At 54.4% G+C, this 22,863-nt stretch overlaps 1 protein-coding gene across 2 annotated transcripts in view; it reads left to right on the top strand.

The window, feature by feature from the left end:
- Positions 1-22,863, top strand: part of Pcnx2 (pecanex 2) — a 170,202-nt gene that overhangs the window by 145,286 nt on the left and 2,053 nt on the right. For both annotated transcript variants that reach the window (XM_076831630.1, XM_076831631.1), the window contains 6 exons: positions 2,116-2,349; positions 3,275-3,387; positions 14,495-14,639; positions 15,046-15,276; positions 15,847-16,121; positions 16,285-16,469. In XM_076831630.1, coding sequence (XP_076687745.1) covers positions 2,116-2,349; positions 3,275-3,387; positions 14,495-14,639; positions 15,046-15,276; positions 15,847-16,121; positions 16,285-16,469 — 1,183 coding nt within the window. The remainder of the gene's footprint in view (positions 1-2,115; positions 2,350-3,274; positions 3,388-14,494; positions 14,640-15,045; positions 15,277-15,846; positions 16,122-16,284; positions 16,470-22,863) is intronic.

Below are 22,863 nucleotides of genomic sequence, written 5' to 3'. Positions count from 1 at the left end.
ACTGCAAGGCCCGGGCCCGGAGGCCACTGCTGGACACAGCTCTGGGGGCCTTGCTGCCCTTCCAGGAGTGGCAGCTCACAATGGTACTGGTTGCCAGGAGTGACTGGAGCGGGGCTGCAGAGGTGGGGCACACAGAGCGGCGGCAGCAGCTCTTAGGGAAGGCAGAGCCCAGTTGTGTGGCCAGCAGAGCGCTGTCTCCTTAGCTCTGAACTGTTCCAAGGTTTGAGAGCTTGGCCTTGTCCTTTTTATTACCTTCTTGCTGGACAGGCAAATTGAAAAAGGAGAAGACTCTGTAAGTAATTCTTTCACACAAAAGGATTGTTTTATCTTCCAATTACCTGGGTCCTTTCTCCCACCCTCCATGAGTATATTTGAAGTCACTTCCTCCCTGACAACAGGAGGTTTTCCCGGGTGTCCCCTGCATCCCTCCTGATCTATGAGTGCATGAAACCCTCCTGGTGTTGCGAACCAGCCTCCCGCAAGGGCCCCGCCTGCCTGTTGCCTTGTTTCTGGGCAGCTTCTCACTTGCTGTGCACACTGAGGCATGAGGCCCAGTGCCCTGGAGGAACATGCTAGAAAGAGCGGCTGAGTGGACCGTGCCCATCTGTGATGATGAACCTGGAGCAGCCCTGGTGTGGCAGGCACCCGTGGGCAGGTCCTGCAGGCCCCAGTGCAGCTCAGATGAGGGCTCCTTCCCTGCCACCACAGAGGGACTCCACAGAACTTTCTGCGACAGGCTTCCTGCTGGGATGAGGGGGACATGGGCCCCAGGTGCTGTGCTTGGGAGCCCCAGGGAGCCGGGCAGCCAGGCTTGGGCCGGGCTCTGACCTCTGCAGTCCAGGGTCCTCAGGAACCACTCTGACCTCATCCTTGTGGGCTCTCTTAATTCCTCCCTAGAAACGTGTGAAAGGCAAACCGGGCAGCAGCCTTCCGTCTGCTGTCTACCTAGGGCATGGCTGGGCAGGTGGGGACTAGACCAGACGGTCACAGGGCCACGTGTTCCCAGGGGCCAATCTCTTTTCTCCCTTTGTAATTAATGTTCATGTAGAAGCTGAGCCTGGGGACTGGGTGCAGGCCTGGGCATCGCTGTAGTCACCCCCGCCACAGAGGATTGCTCTGAGCCCCCAGGAGATGAATACCAGCTCTGAGGTGGGGGCTCAATCCCAGGCACAAAAAAAGAAAGAAAATTTTGTGCATGTTGGACGTGGCTCTTCAGCACGCTCAGGTCTGCTGCCCCCGTCGAGCCCAGGTTCGGTCACAGTGTTACTTCCTCAGGCCAAGGACTGGCCTTTTTGAAGAATGAATTCCAGAAACCACAAGACAGTTTTTCATAAAACTGTGACTCAAAATAATGAGCCTAAGGGCAGCTCTGTTCCCCACTGGGACTCGAAAGCACAGTGTCCATCCTGGGGACAAGGGCTGCTCGTGAACACATCACAGATGTCCGCTCCTGGGCGTCAGGGTTAAGTGTGCATATGTGTTACAAGCTCCATCCTCTCAACCGTTCATAAGAACTGTGAGGTTGTTCCTTGAACACAGAGGGGCCTGGAAGAAGGGGGGCCTGGCCTGGCGTCCTCGCAGCCAGCAAGAGCCCAGGCAAAGGACGCCTTCCTTGCTGCCCTCAGAGAGGCAGGGTCGGCTGCCTCTAATCACAGAAATCCCGCTGTGGTCTTCAGTTAGCATTAAGTTCTCACCTTCCCTTTCCTGGGATGTCTGGGAAGAGAACATTCTAGAGTGTCTCAGGCGGTTGGTTCTGTGCATTAAACCCAGCAGACACACCAGTGATGCCGTGTGTGGGGATTTCATGGCTTGTACTTATCCAAGTCGACTCACTTTCCAAGATCTAAGGAAGTCTGAGAACATCCTCCTGGCATTAGAATGTCTTGAGAGCCAGGCCCTGTGGAGAATACCTGTGACTCAGGAGGCTGAGGCAGGAGGATCACAATTCAAAGCCAGCCTCAGCAACTTAGGGAGGCCCTGTCTCAAAAAATAGAAAGGGGGTCTGGGGATGTGGCTCAGTGGTAAAGCACCCTGGGTTCAATTCCCAGTATAAAGAAAGAAAAAGAAACAAAAAACAAAGACTGGCTTGAGTGCCGGGAACCCCTGTCTCTGCAGAGCATCATATACTACATGGCCGCCTCACCCAAGCTGCCCTCCTGGGTGGAGAACGAGTCCCTGCTCAAGTCCCTGCAGCCCTTTTCGCAGTGGCACCACATCGAGCGGGACCTGGCGATGCTCAACGTGAACGTGGACGACGACTATGTGCCGTGCCTGCAGGGCATCACCAGGGCCAGCTACTGCAACGTGTACCTGGAGTGGATTCAGTACTGTGCAGGGAAGAGAGAACAGGTAGCGGGGCTGGGGCTGGGCTTGACACACAGCAGGGACCAGACCGTCATGGTGCCCCTTCTCACGCCCCAGGGTAAAACAGCAGAATAGAGGGGAGGGAAAAACATACTTGGTAAATGTTCATGGAACAGTGAAGCCACACTGACTGGGAAATGAATGTATCTTGCCTCTGGCAAAGAGTCTGGAAGGTGTGTGTGTCCCTTTGCGCTGTGCTCAGGGCCAGAGCAGCGTCAGCCTCTGTGATAGTGTCAGGGTGTTGGAGGGTCAGGGGCCATGCCCCTGGCCCAGGCCCTATATTTTGAATGCGTGGTGGCAGAGAAGGCAAGAGGCAGACACTGCTTTCTGCAGGTGAGACGAACGTGGCGATTCTAGAGCCAGGCTTGGCGTCTGATGGCCAGGCTGTCACGATGCTGTGGCTTCTCTGTTCCTCAGTCGTCTGTGGCACCTCTTCAGCTTCCTCATCAAGGTGGCTTGACTTCAGTGTTCTCGGTGCTCCTATTAAAACTGACTTAGACCACTCTTGAAACTCAGCTGTGCAGGTGGATTCCTGCTGTTCCCAGCCCCACCCCCCCAGGGGCAGGAGAAGGCCCTCTGGGTGGGGTTTGTGGAGAGCTCGGGGGTGTCCTCTGTAAGCGCTGTCATCTCCCTGACCTGAAGCGCTGCATTGGAAACCTCAGAGTGTTCGATCAAAAGCCCACAACTGAATTCCTTTTCTCTCTGAAAGGAGCTTCCCCATTCTTATTTTTTCTGTGTCTGACCACAAGTGAAACTGGTCCAGGAAGCCAAGCTCCTGGGCAGGGTCATGTTGGAGGGGCCTGGGTGACCATGTGGTCACCTAAGGCCCCCTCTGGCTCCACACCTGGGGGACTGCTGCTGCCTCTGGAGCCTGGGTGGAAGCTGAGTTCATACCCTTACTCTTTTTCAGCCTTCAAAGGTCCTAGACAGTGACGAGGACTCTCCTCTGGTGACCCTGTCCTTTGCCCTGTGCATCCTGGGGAGGAGAGCTCTGGGAACCGCAGCACACAACATGGCCATCAGGTACCTGGGGACACAGCTGGGACTTTCTGGACTGGTGCAGACACCCCTGGCTCACATTTGGGCTGATTCTGTAGGTCATTTTCTTTAAACTGAACCTCTTGTTTCTTTCAGCTACTTCTTTCCACAAGTAAGTCAGGTTGGGCCTGCAAGGAGACATTTTTGGTCACTGTGATCTTTTGGGGCACTGGATTGGGGATATCATTAATACAGACATTTGAGACCCAGGAATCCTGAGTTATAAGTACCCCGGTGCTGAGAGGGTTCTGTGAGATGGTGCGTGTGACATACTTAGCCTGGGGCCTGGCAGAGGTGATGCTCGGGAGATCTGGTTCCTTTCCTGTGTTTCCTCCCCTCTTCTCCTGGTCTAGGCCCCCGTCCCCTTGTCTCTGCAGGGTTTTGGGAGGTTAGTACCCTCTCCTGTTTTTGATGCTCTCTTTCCACTGGATCTCCCCCCACCCTCACCCCCAGGGGTAGAAATAGCCCAAGAATCTTTGGTTCAAGAATGAAGACACATAAAGCTCCCTCCTGGCTCCTTCCACCCTGTCACTCAGGCAGCACCCTTCACCACACGGGGTGACCAAGCCCACCGTCTCCATCTCTGCCCTGCTCCTACTGCTGCATCCAAAGGACTGGCCCATTCCATCTGTCACCTGCACATCACCCAGATTAGGGACGTGGCCCTGGCTCCTTCTTTGGTATTCAGCTTGTGGCCCCCAGTCTGAGCCCCACTGCCTGCTGGAATTGCCTTCATTGGTGGCTCTCACTCCTAGATGCACACAGAAGTTTCCTGAGGGGTCTTGTGTATCCCGGTGCCCAGGCCCTGCCTTAGATGGTTGACTCTGGCAGTAGCTCTGGCTGGAGCCACACATCAGTGTTTTCAAGCCCCCTGTGATTTCAATATGCAGCCAATGTTAAGGACCACACAGTGCTGGGGCAGTTAGAAAAGAAAGGGCTCTTCCTTTCGCCCTCCCACCCTGGTCCCCCCATATACTTGGTATTTCTGTATTACACTGTGAAATGGTGCTCTGCAAAAGGGCTGTTTTGATATTTCACCGAGTGATTGTTATTAGGTTGATGATAAGCTTGTAAAGGCAGAACCCACTTGTCCATCCATCTGACAGCCTCAGCCTGGGTGTCAGGTGGCCGGGTCCAGGAGACTAGCTTGCTTCCAGGCCCTTCCTGAAGGGGACACTGGGAGCCATTCCTGGAGGCAAGGTGTTCAAGGTGTGTCCACTGAGTGGAGCACAGGTACCAGGTGAAGAACTGTGGGCCTCTCCCCACCTCTCTCTGGAGTCAATGGCCTGGGGTCACCAACAGGAAGACAAGGACCCCAGTAGTTAGGTTTGTGACATCAGCGGTGCTTTTCCTCACTGCTGAGAGCTGCCAGCTGCCTGTGCTCTGGGGAGGGTCCTCTCACCTGGCTCATCCTCACCCTGCAGCCAGCCATGCCCTCTGTGGCCAGCAGGGACTGCACTGATTGCTGAAAGCCGGACAGTAGGGGTGGCCTGGGGCCAGCTCCTTCTCACACCCCGAGTTAAGGACAGCGTTGGCAAAGGATCAGGCACCTTAGTTTCAGAGTGAAACTCAGAAGTCCACAGCCCCTTGGGCAGATGGTCACCTGAGGTTACCTGAAGTTACCTGAGGCTTTTTGTTGGATTAATTCAAAGTGCTTTATGCATTTCAGGTTTTCCTCCTGAGTGGCAAATCAATGCTGCAAATACTGCCCAAACTATACTGAACACAGTGTCAGGCTGATTCCATGTGGTTCTCTGTGTCACTGGCCACATGCTCCTGCTTGTCTGGCCTTCTTTTTTCCCCCTGATTAAAAGCCATGCTTATTGTGCTTTTGTGACTCTGTTCTTATGGGCTTTTCTTTGTTTACAATAGCTTCTCACACTCTGCTTATTGCAGTGAGAGGTAAATCCAGGCAGGCTCTCTGTGTCCTCGGGAAGGCCTTACTATCTCCGATTGGCTCCTTTACTGAAAGGCTCCTGGACCCAGCAGCATCTGATTGGACTTGCAGTTATCACCTTGTCCATACCTTGAGCCTGGGGTTCTGTCCACAGGCTCTAAAGAGATGCTTTGGTTGGATGTTGGGGAGCGGTTGGGATGCCCTTGAGGGGAGCCATGGCCCGCAGCACCCACCTGTCTTCTGCCCAACGCTGTGATTCATGTTTCACATGCCAGGGTTCCCTAAATTGTTTTGCTTAAAAAAAGTGGGCGTGGGGGGCTTCCAGAATTGAAAGATTTTAAACTTAAATTTCATAGATGTCTTTAGAGCATTAAAAATGAGGTTTGTATTTCACCCCTCCCTCTTCCTGGTCCCATTCCTCTACTGTACTGGGGAATGTCCCAATATCATTCCCCATTGTCCCAATATTGCCCAGTATTTTTTTTTTTTCAGTATTGGGGACAATATTGTCATATTGTGGCATGTGTGAATATGTAACAATACTTCTCACTATTATGTACAACTGTATGCAGCAATAAAAATATGGAAGAAGAAAGAAAGAGAAATAGGATTTGAACTCAATTTGGTGTCAGAATCCAGACTCTAAGCCCTATTTTCTTCCTTACTTTATTTTTTATTTTAATTAAATCCTTGTGGCCAAGAGCTGTCTTCCATTCACCTTTTCTTTTCCTCATCCCCAAGTACTTTGTCAGTACCTGGTACATGATAGATATGCCACTAACATTTGTCAAATGGTTGAGTGAATATTGGCCTTCTGATCTCTAGTTGCTGTGACTAGGCTAGGTAGCAAGGGTGGAGAGATTTTGCAGATGAATTAGGGTCTTTAATCAGTCAACTGAGTTAATCAAAAAAGAGATCATCTTGGGTGGGTCAACTGCTTGCTTGGACTATTGGTCTCGAAGGAGCAAAGAGCCATACTGTGTGGAGTGGCGTGGTGGGAAAGAGCAGTGCCTCTGGGGCCCAGCTTCAGTCCTATGCCACAGGAACCCATCTCTGCCACAGTCAGAGAGAGAAAGGAAGGAAGCCCTTAACTTCAGACAAGATCGTAGCTGTGACCGACACCTTGACTTTAGCCTAATAAGACCACAAACAGAGCGTCCAGCTGAACCCATGGGCAGACTCCTCACCTGTGAAAACTGGGAGCAGTCGATGTATGCTGCTTTAAGCTCCTAAATTTGTCATAATTTATTAGAAACAGTAGAAAATGAGTTCAAGTAAGTGTAGCTGAACATGAGATTTGGGGGTTTTGTTGAATTCTGCACGTCACAATGATTAGAAGCATGAACAGGCTTCGGGAGTCAGAAGGCAAAGGGTTAAGGGGGACATGTGTGTAGAAAACCTGCTCATTTCCCCTTGCTCCCAAGCCCTCCTCTGGTCCTTGCCTGTTAGGAGTTGAGACCCTCTGTTCCATCATACACAGCATCCATGAACATGAGTCTGCCCAAGGTCCAATTTTGTTTCATATTTTCCTTTTCTTCCAGATTCCTGCTGCTATTCTACTGCCTACCATTGATGTGTTCTTTAATATTTTGATATGTTTTGTCTATGTAATGATCCTCATAAAATACAGTGTTACTGAGCTAATGAGTGTGTGTGTGTGCCCTTAATTTACATAAGTGCTAGGTGTGATACTTTTCATTCTAACTTATTCTCAAACTTATGATTTCAAGATGTCGTCACAGAGGTACAATTAGTTTATGGTGGTTTATTGCCACTATTGAGTAGAGTGCATCTGTTTCCCTAGTGTTTGGACATCAGGTAGCTTCCACCTCTTCAAACACATCTGCAGGTGCTAGGGGACATGCTCGGGCATGGTATGATGAGCCATGGGCCAGCACTTGCCTGGGTTGATAAGTACTATTGGGTGGCTCTCTGGGTTGGTGTCTGCACACCTGCCAACAGTATGTGGGAGTTCTGGCTCCCCATAATCTTACTAGAATTTAGTATCACATGACTTCTAGTTCATCCAATTTGATGAATGCTCAAGTCTTACCTCATTACTCATTCAGGGCTCCCTTCCTGTGACCTGCCACCTTCCTTTGCACTCCCTTCCTTCCTCCCTCTCTTCCTCCCTCTCTTCCTTCCTTCCTTCCTTCCTTCCTTCCTTCCTTCCTTCCTTCCTTCCTTCTTTCCCTCCTCCCTTCCATACTTCTTTTCTTCTTTCTCTCCTTTTTATTTCAGGTTTATAAAGGTTTCTTATATATCCTGACTCTTTCTTCTAGGCATTGCAACTATTTTCACCCATGTAATTAATTCTTCATGTTTTTTTTTTTTTTTTTAGGGAAGAGTTGGTATTTGTTTTTTTATACAATACTTTTATTTTATTTATTGTTTATGTGGTGCTGAGGATCGAACCTAGGGCCTTGAATGTGCTAAACGAACACTTTACTGCTGAGCTCTTAATTCTTCATTTTGATGGACCAATTTGCTTTGTGATTTGAGACGTTAGGATCTTTTTTTGCAAAGTCTTCCCCAGCCCCTTATCTCAATTTTTTCCTTTGACATTTAGTTTTTTATTTAATTTGTAATTCATTTTATGTGCGAGAGCATCAGCTTTATCTTTCATTCTGTATCAGATCAGTTTCCCTCAGCACATTCAGGAAGCTGTCTCTTGATCTGTTCATCCCCACTGTGCTGTGGTCCTGCTGTGCCCTGTCAGGTGTGGTCAAGCAGGGGTGCCCAGCCGTTTCTGCTGCATTCATCTACGGCTTCTGTACTAGTGCTGTGCTGATCTTTAAAGAAATCAGTAACTGTGTCCTGTGTGTTAGATTCAGGTCCAACAAGAAGCAGAAACCCAGATGGAGGTAGGGCAGGAAGTTAGTGATTAAGAAATGCTTGTGATCTATAGAGCTGGGGAACACCCAGACCACAGTGCCACCTTGGCCTGTACAGGAGACACCAAAGACAGGCTGGGCTGCCCGAGGCTATAAGGTGAGTGCGGCAAGGTGCCCGGAGGATGCCAAGGCCAAAGTGGCTTTAGTCTTGTGCTGTGTCCTCAGAGACATGCTCGCCCTATGAGCTCTGCTCTGCTCTGCTAGGAGCAGGCACACCCTTGGGCATGACACAAAGGTAGCAGTGGACTTCAGGGTGCAGCTGGGGGTGGGGGGGGTCCCTCACGACACATCAGAGGGCTGGGAAGCCTCCTGATGCTCCCCACCAGGTGGTCTGCATGTGGATTCAAGCGTGGATGCTTCAAGACGGATAAAGTGATTCCTGGATCTTAAAATAAATTTTAGAATAAGCTTGTCAAGTTCTTAAAAATATCCTGATGCACTTTATGTTGGAATTGTATAGACTTTGGACTAATTTGGCAAGAATTTGTGTCTTTAAAATGTTAAACTTTGCCATTCACAAACATCATGATTTTTTATTCAGATATATATTGTATAGTTTCTGTGGTTTCAAAAATTCCTCATGAAGCTTTGTGCATTCAGTGAGGTTAAACTTGAGGTGATTTGGAAGATGAATGGCTACTGAAAAGACTCGTCATCGTTTATCTGGTGTATTGTCCCTCAACACACACTGCTGTGCTCTCTTTATATTTAATGTGCAGGAAAATGTCCAATGACTTATTTTCTTTTCACACTCTGTCCTCCATCATTTAAGCGGACGAGCTTCCTCTCTTTAAAGGGGCATTATTAACATAATACCTTCTCTATCCATTCTCTATCCAGAGCGCTTAAGAGGGCTAGCAAATGAGCCAAAGTACTTCAAGTGCTTCGTAAATGGAAAAAGTCTGAGGAGACTGGAGTTTTCACAGGGCTAGCGCAAAGTTAGTGGTTGAGACATGCTGTGAACCTTGGGTGGGGGAAAAGTGAGGTTTGGCTTGGGCTGAGACCATCTGTTTGTGAGTCGCAGAGCTTCCTCCTCTTCCCAGCTGGCTACTGCTCTCATCAGGACAGGAGGCTGGTATTTTTAGAATTTGGGGAGTGCTCACAGATGGTGGTCTTTGCCTTCAATCATTGACAGGATTGTACTGTACCATAGTAGATCTCCTCCTAGGGAAGCACCCTTCCTTCCTGAGTCAGGCTCTATCATGACATCATGTTCTTTTACACATTGGTAAGTTCAATTTACTCACACTTTAAAAAAAAAATGGATGCAATCCCTTTATTTTATTTGTCTATATTTTTCTTTTTTTGGTGTGGTGCTGAGGATCAAATCCAGTGCCTCACATGTGCTAGGCAAGTGCTCTGAGCCACAACTCCCAATTTGCTCACATTTTATTGACTAATCTTAATTCCTGTTCAAAGTCAGAGAGGCTCGTCATCTGGTGCCTGTGTCTGAATGTGTGTGGACCCATCATGGTTCAGTTTTTAAACCAGGAGTGTGCCCAGATGGACTTTGAGACCCAAAGCGTCCTCCTCACACATTCCATATCAAAGAGTCCCGATGGCTTTTGAATACAGTCCCCTGGTAAGTCTCAGGTACCACCTGGCTTAAGCCTTAGCCTCTGCTTCACTTGACTGATGGGTCAAGGAAATGTTTTGACTTGACAAAAGCTTTGATGGAAAGTTCCCAAGAAAGAAAACAGGGAGGATGAGAAAACAGTCATCTTAGCTGATGTGCTGAGCACAGTCGGCATAGAGGGGACACAGATGCAGTGTCTCACACTAGGTAAAGCCCAGTGTTGGCCTGGAGGAGGATGGGACAGGGCAGGTGTGCGAGCCACACTGAGCATTTCTTAAACTTGAAGTTGGGTACATCTTCCTTGAGCTACCCCTGCTGAAGAGGGCCATGGGCATGCTGGAAGCCCTCAGCAGGAAGCCAGGTCCACTGGCCCTGAAGGCCGCTGAGTCGTCATTCCCAACTATCAGGCCCAGTTCTCAACTCCCCGCACCAGAGGCCGGGAGATAGGTCCCAGCTGATGCGCCACTGACCAAGAAAAAGGTCAGGAGAAGACCCCACGTTTTATAGCCCAGCTGATCTGTTTGTAGAAGGAAATTTGCTGACTCTTGGAGCAGATAAGGCTTCCAACAGGACAAGACGTCACTGTGAACTTGATCTCGAGAAGTGATAGCAAATGAAGTCAGGCCAAACTGCACTCTGCCAAACCCCAACATGCTTCCCAGAGACAGGAGGTCGCCACGTCACCACGAAGCCCTCCTCACACCCAGTGGACTGCGAAAGGAGTGCTCTCCAGAAACCCAGCCATCATCCCTGCTCTTCCTCCTGACCTTCAGTGGGAGACAGACCTCACACTGGGGCCAGCTGTCGTATTGGATCATCTTGCAAAAGAGATGAAGATCTTTTGCCAGAGTGGGGCCAGAGTCTAGAGGAGAAAGAGACGCAGTGAGAGGACACAAGAGCCTGCCTCGGGAGGTGCAGTCGGATCATCAGGACACACCTGGAACCTGGGAGCTGGGGAGGTATCTGGTTAAAGGAGAAGGAAAGCCACGTGCTGAGTGGGGCTCTATGGGGAGGCGTTCCAGCCCGAGCTCCGCAGGCTGTGAGCAGAGTGTGCACACCAGCTTAAATGTGATGAAATGGGTGGGGCACATGATGTCCCCTCTGAGCTGGCCTTTAAGAAGATATCCCCAGCTGCACGTCCTAAAATCAGCTGTGTTTCCTGGAGAGGTTGGTAGCCTGGGGCTTGCTTCTGAGCTGCTTCAGTGTGGCATGAAATCCTGAGCCATCATTCTCATTATCAAGCCCAGTTTCTCAAATTCTTCCAGTTTGCTCCTCTTAAACAGAGGGGTGATAATAATGTGTCCTATGCAAAATGGTACGAGCCTGTGGGATGGGAAGCACTTGGGAATCCACAGAATCCACAGGTCAGCAGGAAAACGTAGGCTGTCATTCCTCCTCCAGCCTTGCTTTGCTGGTCATCTGGACCATTCTGTTTGTTTGGGGAACCATAACAGCCTTGGAAGTGGCTGTGAATCCCATGCTCAGTTGCTGGATGCCGTGGAGGGTACGAGAACTTGCCGCAATCCTGGGCAGGGACATGGGCTATGATGCAGGTGGACAGGCATAGGCACTGAGTGTCACCACAAACAGCAAGCTCAGGGTAACCAGCCTCTGACACACACATGACTGCACACATTCTGCAAGCGCTGCACCTGGGGCCGTGAGCTGCCCATCAGGAGAGGCGTGGTAGTGTCCATGCACACATGGGCCTGGTTGGAAATTCGCCAAAGTGAGCAAGTTGTCCTTGTGCTGAGGATGCCCTGTGAGTCCTGCAGAAACTGTGCCCATGTCACATGTGTTTTCCCCAAGGCCTAAAATGTGTTAGGGTCTGATCATAAACTAAGATGCAGACGATGACCATTCTCCAGCCCAGGCCTCCTCACTCCAGGCTGCTCTTCTTCCCAGAAGGAGCCAGGCTCCTCAGTAGCAGCGCTGCAGCGTTTGGGCTGGAGGGTCCCCACAGTGCCATCCCACACATTGTAGAGGCACCCTATCCTCCAATCAGGGGATGCCAGGAGCATCAGCCACAGCAGCTGTGACATCAGAGATGTCCCCAGATGTCAACAACAGCCCCCTGGGGCCAAAGTCACCAAAGCTTGAGAGGGTGCAGGATAGATAGGTCACTGAGCTGGTTAGTGACCCTGAGCAAAACCGAGGCTCAAAGGACCCAGGGTCCTGTCTCTGGAGCAGAGCTATGAGGACCCCAACAGCAGCAGAAGCTGAGATACTACCTGGCTGGCTGGCTCCAGATTGTCTTCGCTATGAAGGAGTTGGCACTGGCCAGCTGGGCTGGGCACGCACGAGCCTGGGGTGGACTTGGAGCTACAGTCCAGGCAGAACGGGCTCTGCAGGCAGCCTTCAGTCAGAGGGCTGAAGCACCATGCTTCCTCTCTGCAGCCATCCCAGCTGGTGGCATCCAGGATGGCAATGCGACAGGTCTGCTAGGCCACGCGGTACCGGCACACAGTAGTCTTCTCAGCCACATGTGCCTGCTGTTCCAGCTCAGAGGACTGATCTCAGCATCAGCGGCTCACAGTCGGCTTCAAGCCGGGTGTGCTTCTGGAGCCATTTTGATTTTGTTATAATACTGAGCACATCCCTGTGCAGAGGAGCCCGCAGGCATCTCTGGCCATAGTCCTGGGTTCTCCACATGGGCACACGCTCCCTAACGTGACCGTGCATGCGGGGTTTCTTTGGGCCCACCTCCCGCTCTGCCCTGGAGTAATCCCAGCATCAGAGCTGGGGTGTCCTCTCTGCTGACTGCCTGCTGTGGGGCTCCTCCCTCCTCAGGTGGGCTGAGTGGGGCTGCCCTGCTTCCTAGCCCCACCTACGCTTGCACCCCTCTCTCCTGGCAAGGACAGCCCATTCCAGCTAGGCTGAGGCGAAAGCTGTCATTCCTCAGCGGTTTCCTGTGAGCGCCATACCCAGTAGCGCTGCAGGTGTCCCAGAGCCCTGCTCCCCGCTGCCCACACCATCCCACCCGCCTCTTCATTCTCTCAAGAGAAAAGACAGGTAATGAAACACCTTCCTATAGGACATCTCCATCTGTGAGGCCCCAGCTGGGGCTGCTGAAGGTCATTTCAACAGCACAGCATTGAGCTCCACGCCGTGTCCTTTCCTGGGAGGACAGAAAGGGCAACTGACGTGTGCACTCAGGCCTCACGTGGAGGCTCGAGCATCTGAGCAAGGCTCTGTGGAAACCTGGCTTTCCCAAGAGGAGTAAGCAGGGGCGAGCCACCCTGCAGACCAGGCCACTCTGCCCACGCCTCGCTGTGCCTGTTGGTGCTGCGGGTGTGTGGCAGGCCTCTGTGCACTGTCCCCCTCCCACATCTGGAGGCTGCTGCTCTGGGCCTGTGTGAGGCTGGGTGCACTCGCAGCCTGGCATCCCTGACCCCTGCCCGAGAAGTTCCCCACTTCAGTGCCCAGCGCCTGCCCCAGACAGCAACATCTCCAGGTGTCTCAGTGAGAGCGAAGCAGGCCTGAGTCATGACTGATGGCCTCCACTCCTGGCAGTAGCCCTCCTGCTAGGCTGCCAGTCTCACCTGCCCCACGACTGCCTCTCAGTGCCTCCCAGGTGAGGGGGCTGCTGCTCACAGCCCCAGGAAGCGTTTGCTCTGCAAGGCAGGATCCTCTGAGCAAGGCAGCTTCTAGCATCTCCTTCTGGAAGATTCCAGGCTCTTCAGGCCACAACACCCTGAGCCCTACCTGACCAGCCCAGCTGCTCCTACTTCTCAATCTGCTCTGGCTCAAAGCCTCAGCATCTTCTCCAGGGAGTTCCAGGAGGAAATGAATGACGATGGTATCTCTCAGGGTGAGAAGCTAAGACAGCAGTCACTGGGACTATTCCCTGATGTGCAGGTCTAATGTGCTGTGTTGGTCAGACTTTGGCTCAGCGAGCCGGCTCATTAAGTCCTTAGGAGCAGAGTCCCCTGGGGATCCTCCTCCGCCCCTGCTGTGGGGATTCTCCTATCCTGTCCAGCACCCAGCACCATCTGGGACGCCGTTTCCTGTACTTGCCTCACAACTACCCCTCAGGGTGTTGGCAGTGACTGTGCAGTGTGTAGTAATAGAAGTAAGGGGTGGATGCAAAGAGGGGCTGTCCTTGGGTGCAAAAGTGACTTTCCCAAGCCCACTCCCATGTTAACCAAAACAAAGGCCCCATCCCCGAGCAAGTTCCCCAGGGTGGCAGCCCTGTCCCCACCCAGGCACCGCTTGGTGACCTGCGGGCAAGGTGGCAAGCACAGCAGTGGGAGCAGCTGGAAATGGGAAACCGGGCTCTACCCCAGGCACTGGACAGGGCGCGCTGGGGACGGACGTGCTCCCAGAACCCACTTCAGTCTTCCTCTCTGAGTCTGGTGGTGGGATCCAGTTTTTGTCGTGAGTGCCGCAGTCCACAGATAACACCCAGGGACACAGGTGCTGGGTGCAGCTTGGCCGGCATGGTCCTCTCCTGAGAGAGAGGGCAGGGGCCTGGGGTGCTCGGCCTGCTGTCCAGAGTGCACAGGTGGGAGATGAGGGAGGTGGCCCCACACTCAGCACTGACAGGGACATGAACCCGGCTCCAGGGCGTTCATACTCTGAGGCGAGTCCAGAGTTGGCTCCGTCCCCTGCCGGATTGGCCTACATTATTAAGATAGTTTTTCAGTGGGAGACTCAGGCCTGATCTTAATGACAGGAATCCTGGCAGGCCTGGTGGCAGTCAGCAGTGACCACTTTGTCTTGCAGCCTGGACGCCTTCCTGCATGGCCTCCACGCCCTCTTCAAGGGTGACTTCAGGGTGACGGCACGGGATGAGTGGGTGTTTGCTGACATGGACCTTCTGCACAAAGTTGTCGCTCCTGCCATCAGAATGTCCCTGAAGCTGCACCAGGTAAAGAGTGCAAGCCAGAAGCTACAGAGGGAAAATGGCCTTGGACCCTGCATTCCCCTCTCTCTACAGGGCGCTGGGGACGCTTCCTTGCTTGTGACTCACAGTGAGGCCACCAGAGAGTCTTGGCATTGGCCAAAGATGATTTACCCTCAGGAGCTGCTAGGATGAGGGAGTGGTCCCCAAAAGAAGAGGGGTCCAGGCCAGGGTCAGAGACACTAGAGTGCCCAGCCCATATCTGAGAGGCCCCGGGGGCCTGCGTCCTGAAGCTCCTCCCTAGGACGTTCCCTTGGTCATGGCCTTGAGATGAGGGGAGGTGGATGGGTGGAGACAGGACTTGGCTTTGGAGGCCATCTACACTGACCCTGACCAGCGGGGCTGCTGATGGGCCCTGGGCTCCCCACACCAGGACCAGTTCACCTGCCCAGACGAGTATGAAGACCCTGCGGTGCTCTATGAGGCCATCCAGTCCTTTGAGAAGAAGGTAGTGATCTGCCACGAGGGAGACCCCGCCTGGAGGGGCGCCGTGCTCTCCAACAGGGAGGAGCTGCTGACCCTGCGGCACGTGGTGGATGAGGGTGCCGATGAGTACAAGGTGGTCATGCTGCACAGAGGCTTCCTGAGCTTCAAGGTGATCAAGGTAGGCACACCTCCCTCGCAGCGTGCCTCCCCCCCCTCCCCGCCCCACAGCGTGCCCCCAGGAGATGCGGGGAGCAGCAGCAGCCACGCAAGAGCCCTGGTGCAGAGGAGCAACCCAGAGCAGTGCTGGGCAGCATACAAGGCTGGGCCAGACACTGGGAGCCACAAGGCCAGCGCCCCATGGTAAAGCCAGTGTGGTGAGCACTCAGGCCAGGAGTCCTGGCTACCACACTTTAGACGGGGTCAGGATCTGACTCTGCTGGACTTCCTAAGCCTCTGGCATTCTCCAGTGGCCTGTTCATGAAGCAAGACTAACCGGCCAGACCCCTCCTTTGATACAAGTTCGAACCACCTCCTAAAACAGAATCTTATTTCCTTTCCTTGCCCCTCAGTTTCCTCCATGAAAATGGCATCCTCTCTGTGTCGTGGGACTGACTGTGACGAAGCCTTAGTGTCTTAGGCCTCAGTGTAACAGTCACAGATACCCAGTCCAGAGCCCTGACCGCTTGCTGCAGGCTAGACCACAACAGGAAGTGGGCTGCCTGCTTCCCTCGCTGTCGCCCATCCGCAGGTGAACAAGGAGTGTGTGCGCGGGCTCTGGGCCGGGCAGCAGCAGGAGCTCATCTTCCTCCGCAACCGCAACCCAGAGCGCGGCAGCATCCAGAACAACAAGCAGGTCCTGCGGAACCTGGTCAACTCCTCCTGCGACCAGCCCCTGGGCTACCCCATGTATGTCTCCCCGCTGACCACGTCCTACCTGGGGACGCACAAGCAGATGAAGCACGTGTGGGGCGGACCCATCACCTTGGACAGACTGAGGGCGTGGTTCCGGGCCAGGTGGCTCAGGTAGGATTGGGCCTCTCCAGGGTACTGGAGGGTGGGGTGACCATCACAGAGTTACAGGAAAGAAGTGCTTAGACAAACCAAGGCTGAGACCTCGCTGGGTGACAGGGTCCGAGGGGGCCCCGTGGGGCGCAGCAGAGCAGGGGCTGAGTGTCTCTTCCTGCAGCATGCGCAAGGACTGCAGTGTGGGACAGCACAACAGGGGCAACATCGAGGACGTGGACGGAGGCGGAGCCCCTACAGGGGGCAGCTACGCGCCAAGCGGAGACAGCAGGGAGAGTAGCGCGGAGCATGCCCGGAAAGGTGGCCCCCAGCACTGGACCTCATCACGGGAAGGAGCCCAGAGGACAGGTGGGTGCAGCAGGGCCCGCCCCTGGTGCCACAAGCTCCCTTCTGCATTAAAAACAAGCTCTGGCCACAGCGACTCAGAATTCACACTCCTACAGAGATCTGCTCAGACCAAACCTCCGTTTCTTAGTCTAGCTTTGGTCATGTCTGTCACCTTGGGTTGCCATTCATCTGTCCTTCTGCCCAGTGGTCACTCCCTTCCCTTCCAGTTCTCTCGCATGTCCTTCTTGGGTCTGGCTGTGTTGTGGCTGCGTCCTTTCTTTCTGTGCAGAGAGGCCTCTGCCCTGCTGCTCTCGTGGACCTTCCAGAGGACAGCAACAGGGAGGGAGGTACCAGCAGATGGGAATATGGGGGTGTCCAAGGCTGAGTCTAAACTTTAAAGCCTGTTGAACTGATGCCCACGCAGGCTCGGCCAGATGGCGGAAGCTCTGAAACTCACTGGAGTTGCTGTTCTGGGAGGAGGATGGTTGGGCTAGAAAGGAGAGCCGAGGGTTTGCAGAGGACGAGTCCTAAGGACACAGGGCAGGCAGGTGCTCCGTCCTGGTCCTGCTAGGCCTTGGCTTGGCCCTCCACAACCTGCGAGTGGCTTCATCTCTGGCCTTGGTTATTCCTTTCTCCACTTCCAGCAGCATTTACCAAGCACCTTGGCACGTGTTGTGCCTGCCAGCTCTGCCCCTGCCAGCTCTGACCCACCAGCTCTGCCCCTGCCAGCTCTGCCCCTGACGAGCTGGAAGGGCAGGCCTGCCTGGGAGAACCCAGAGCAAGGCAGAGCAGGAAGAGAGGCGATGGGAATATGTGAACATGGGCAGATAGATGGACGGATGGACAAGAGATTGAGATGGATGGTGGGCGGGAGATAGATGATGGACACAGAGAGATGGATGAGAGAGAGAGGCAAACAGGTGAGAAATTGGGAGAGGTAGGCAGCAGATGGTAGATAACAGGTGGGTGATGGATGGAGAGAGATGGATGACAGATGGGAGGTAGACAGAAAATTGACAGAGGATGGACAGGTAGGCAGGGGGGTAGGTAGATAGGGGCATGGCCGAAGAGCTGATGTCAGTTCTCAGAAGAAGAAAACAGGGCTCCCTCCCTAGCTGCCTGCCCTGTGCCTGGCGCAGCACCCTCAGGCTTCTGGGCTGCCCCATGGTCAGCATCTTGCATATGTTTGATTCTGTCCTCGAGTGCTGCTGTGTGGGGCCATGCTGAGGGCTGCGGGGCACAGGCTAACTGTCCTCTCCAGGACACTAATGTCTAGGTGCATTCGCTGTGCCCACCTGCAGATGGGGACACTGGCACAGTGGGGCAACTCCTTACCCTAAGGCACCCAGCTAGTAAGTGGCCAGCCTGGACATGCAGCAGGACGTCCAGAATCTGCAGTCCTAACCCTGTGGCCCTAGCCTCTGGTGCTCCCTCTGCCTCTGGGAGAGTCCCCGCACCATGACTCTGTCCTGGCAAGGGCCCCAGGGACCTTCCTTCTGGCCCCACAGGCAGGCAAAGCAGACATCTGGTTCTTCCTGTGGCAGACAGCCAGGGTTCCTGGGTTCTGTGCTGTGGCAGGGGAGGGGAAAGAAGTGGGGCAGGGGCAGCCAAGTCCCTCCCTGGTTCTGCAAGCTTCCATACCAGAGGGAAGGTGGTCTGGTGATGTCCTGAGCTGGTGCCCAGCAGAGGATCAAGAGCTGGAGAGGGGAGGGGAGGGGAGGGGAGGGGAGAGAAGGGGAGGGGAGGCTCTTGGCCTCTCTGGCCTTCCTGCAGCTGGAGGTCACACGTGTCCCTGGCGCCCTCTCCAGGGTGGCCTTCTTCCTGCTCAGGTTGGTTCTTCTCGCTCGGCCACTGATGCTGGGGCTCACAATGCACCTGGCAGGTCTGTGGGGCTGCCACATCCAGGCCAGAGCCCAGCGGCTCAAGCAGCAGGGACTTCTAGTCCCATAGACTGAAGGCTGGGCATCCCACGACAAGGGGTCACAGGACCATGAGAGAGAAGCCATTCCAAGTCCCTCCCCTGGCTTCCAGTGGTTGCCAGCCATCTGTGGTGCTCTGTGACTCTCGTCTCTGTCCCCATGCAGTGTCCAAACGTCCCCTTTCTAAGGACACTGTGGACTGGAGGCCCACCCTGCCTGGTGTGGCCTCCTCTTGACCCACCTGATGACCTGTTTCCATGTAAGGTTGCCCGGAGAGGAGCAGGGTTCGGGCATCCTCGTGTGGATATGGAGGGACCTGCACAACCCGTCACAGAGCCCAAGCCTTCCCCTGTCCTTGGGCCTCTCCCTGAGCACTCTCGAACTCTCACGGCAGATCTGGGCCTCTCCTGCTGGCTTCCTCTGCCACGTAGACTCCTTGTCCCTCTCAGGGCCCTGTCCCCTTGAATGTGCCTCTCCCACCTAGCCTCACCCTGCCTAGCCTCACCCTCCTGCCTCCCCTCTGCCAACCCACATCTATTATCTGTGGTCAGAGCTGCCCCATAATAGGGCTGAGCTGCCCCCTGCCATGTACTCAGGGTGCTGGCCACACAGTGGGGCCTGCCTGACCTACAGAGTCTGGGGTGGGCACCCACAGAGATGCCACTCTTCCAGTGCCCCACACCCTACCCAGGGAAGGATGCACACCCTGAAGGAGGGGCTGCACCCACCCCGGAGGCAGGCCTGGGGAGAGGCCTGTGCACACCCCTGTCCCCACAGCTGGGGGCTGAGTGGGCCCCTAAGTGCCAGGTAGGGGCTGCACAGGAGCTGGTCCTGTGCTCAGCTGACACTAGCTGACAGCAGTGGCCCTTCCAGCTGACCCAATGGCACAAAGCTTCCCAGAGGGCCAAGGCTGGGCTCTTAGGCTCAGGATCTCCAGGTCCACTGGCTATCAGGGTTGTCATCAGAACCAGGTGAAGTGGGGCCATAAGCACTGACCCTGTTGGCTCTCCAAAGTGCACTGAGCCCCTGCCAACATGCCAACCTGCAGGACTCTGCACCCAGCAGGCTCTCAGGAGACCAAGCAGGGTGCTCTCCTTGGAATGCTTGGTGACAGGGGCCTGGCCATGCTGAGCTGGAAGGGCCTGGGCAGAGGGGCCAAAGGCAGCTGACCTGTGTCCTCCTTGAGAGGAAGACCATGCTTGGGTCCCTTGCAGACTCCTAGCACAGCCAGACCATCCCCAAAGGTCTGCTGAAAGGCACACGCCACGGGGCAGCCCCTCCAGAACACTGTGAGTCCCCAAGGGCCAGTGAACTAAGGAAAGGTGATGGACACGTGTCCTGGGCAGCTGGCAGGGGATGCCCCGCCTGTCCTCCCGTACTGCTGAGCTGGGCACATGCAGACTGCCCAGGCTTTGCCACTCCCAAGTGTGATCCTATGTGACTCTTGTCTAAAGCCCACGTGGGGTCCTCCCACAGGGGTACAAACAACGCTTCCTCTGGGGGGGGCTGCTGGGTGGGGTTGCGTCCAAAACACTTTCCCAGGAATGGCTCATGTGCTAGGGGATTCTGCACACACCCTGGGCAGAGCAGTGCTTGAAGGAGACAGAGGCCAGAGAGGGTGGGTGCCCTTTGTCCCCACTGTAGCTAAGCTGGGAAGGGCATTTGCTGGCTCCTCAGTGGAGCTCACAGCAGTGCTCACCCCCCCTCCCCCCGCCCAGGGTGGCCTAAGGCCCAGCTGTGTGCCCTAGTCCTAGTCCTAGACGACCCTCCCACACACTGTGAGCACCATGTTGGAGCCGGGCCTCAGAGACCGTGTGCCTCCTCAGGGTCCCGCGCTGCGGACCCTCAGACCCAGTGAACGGCAGTGCTGGGCGCTGAGGTGACAGAAACAGCACAGGAGTCCTTTGCTTCCGGAATCTGGGCAAAAGGCAGGGAGGACCTCACACAAAGCACACGGTATGCCAAGTGGCAGGTGAGAGCTGGACAAGGGGGGTCCTCAGAGTGGGGACCTGCCCCTAGAGGCAGATAGGCTCAGTAGGTAGCCGTGAGGGAGCAGTTCTGAAGGACCGAGGGCAGTTCCACCCTAGTGACCAAGGCAGGGGCCCTGTGTCCATCCCTCCCCTGCTCAGTTCCTACCACACACCCCAATTCCGAGCTCTTGCCAGAGGCCCATCCGGAGGCCTCCCCGGGCCCTGGGCCATGCATCTGTGATAGAGTGCCCCACACTCTGCACCGCTGCCCAGCCTTGACGTTCCAACCCCGGCTAGGAGCTGACTGAAGTATGTGTCATGGCTGGAGGAGAGGAGCAGGGGGTGCTGGGACCTCTCCCGGCACAGCTGGAAACCCATCCCTACCTGGTCCCAAGGTGCAGAGGGAAGCTCCTGCTCCCAGGGCTGAGGCTCTCAGATGTGGACCAGAGACCAGGGACAAGGAACAAGGAGCGTGACTTATGTCACACTTCCATTCAGGTTCAAGGCCTCCCTGGGAGCCCTCATGTAACAACACAGCAGCTGGCAGTCAGTGAGACCACAGAACTAGGGCCCTGGAAGCAGAGATGGACACAGCGTGGTCTGCCTGCTTCTTGTAAAATTAAAATTTTTTTAAAAATAGCAACCAAAAATACATCTGAAGCAAAGACATGCAGGAGGGTCCTTGCCCTGCAGACACACAGCAGGGTGCTTGTCCCTTTGTCCCTGGCATTAGCAGGAAAGCCCCTTTCAAGTGCAGGTGGCTTGTGGGGCATCGAAAGCACTGCTGGTTGGACAGTGTGGAGAATTTGGGGAGGGACTCAGCCTCTCACAGACATCACCGTCCTGCTCTCAATTCTGACTCATCCTTTTCTCCCCTCTTTTTCTTCCTTCTGGAAGAGCAACACATGCCATCACTCAGAAGGCTCCTCCAGGCCATGCATTGATGTTCTGTGGCACAGGTGGTGGGCACCAGGCCAGGCCAAGCTCACCCCCAAGGGGCCAGGGCCAGTCCTGGGGACTGCGTGCAGTCCCACAAGCTGGGTCCCCACTTTCTCAGCCTGCAGGTGGGACAGAGTGAGGTGGGGCACCCATGCCTTCTGGAAGCAGAGACACCAACCATCGAAGCTTCCAACCTGGCATGCAGTCAACGTGAGACAGGTGGCCCTTCAGCGAGAAAGCCCTGGGGGGGAAGCACCAGGTGGACGGCTCCTGGGCGCTCCATGGGACCTTTGTTCCCTGACGGGCTCTGTCTCAAAGGCTATCCCTGCTCAGGTTCTCATGTAGACATACAAAAACACTTCTAATCCCTGGGTGCCCAGCTAATAATGTGGCACTTAAGCCCTCTGTGTGTGCCAGTCAGCATCTGATGGGAACAGCTTCAGAAGACGAGCTGTGAGGTCATGGTGCTGTCGTCACCAGCTGCCCATCAAGAATAAGTTTTTTTTTTTTTTCATTTATACATGGACACAATGCCTTTATTTTGTTTATTTTTTTGTGGTGCTGAGGATTGAACCCAGTGCCTCACATGTGCGAGGCAAGGGCTCCACCACTGAGCCATACCCCAGCCCAAGATGACCATTTAAAAGCAGGGCCTGGGGACTGGACATGCTTGTCATGCAGTCCAGCATCACCACTAGCACCCGACATGTTCCCAGTTGCTGGGCATATGCACGACACTAGGGCACAGGCAGACCCACTGAAGTGCCCCTCCTCAGAGGCACAGGGCTGAGTCTAATCCTTCCCTCAAGAATAGCCTTGCTTAGACAAGTCTCAGCAAGAGCCAGGGAGGGATGGCTGGCAAAGGGCATCCAGCTACAGCAGGCAAGACGGCCACCAGAACCGAGGCCTGGGCCTGGCAGATATGTGGGTGTCAGTCACCTGAAAGACCCCAACCTCAACAGGAACGTCTAGAGAACAAAGTGCCCAGCACATGGTCCAAGCTGCCTCCCTCTTTCAAGGCAACTGAAAATGACCAAACTCTGCCTGTTTTCCTGTATTACCAAGAAGACCAGATCAGCACAGGAACCTAGGTCCTGGGTCAGAAACAAGCTCAGATCTGCTCTCTGCAGCCAAGGTCCTTGTCTGGGTTTGCCTGGACTGAGGAGGTGCAGGACCTTCAGTGCCAATATCAGGAAAGTGCCGGGCAAACCCAACAGGTGGGTCACCCTGGCCACAGTTCCCCTCCCACCCCACCCTTGGCTTTCAACACCCTTAGCAAGTCTTGCAGTCCTCAGGGCCTCGACTGGGGGAAGGACCAGGCCAGTGGATAGTAAAAGCTCCCAGGCCTTGTCCTGGCCCTGCAGGGTGACTTCCTGGGCTCCCTGGCCTACAGCACCACACAGACACTGACTTCCCTGGCCACCCGCTAAAATGATGAAGTTTTTTATTTTATTCTTAATCTGCACATATTTATGGGGTACGGTCTACACCTCAGTGCGTGTCCATGATGTGTTATCATCAAACCAGGGTAACTCGCATTTCATCTCCTCTAATACTTGTTGTTTCTGTGTTGTGGACCCTAAAGCT

The sequence above is a fragment of the Callospermophilus lateralis genome, chromosome 13, assembly GCF_048772815.1.
Source record: "Callospermophilus lateralis isolate mCalLat2 chromosome 13, mCalLat2.hap1, whole genome shotgun sequence".
Lineage (NCBI taxonomy): Eukaryota > Metazoa > Chordata > Mammalia > Rodentia > Sciuridae > Callospermophilus > Callospermophilus lateralis.
The sequence above is the reverse complement of the archived record's forward strand: the minus strand, read 5'-3'. Positions and strand labels throughout refer to the sequence as shown.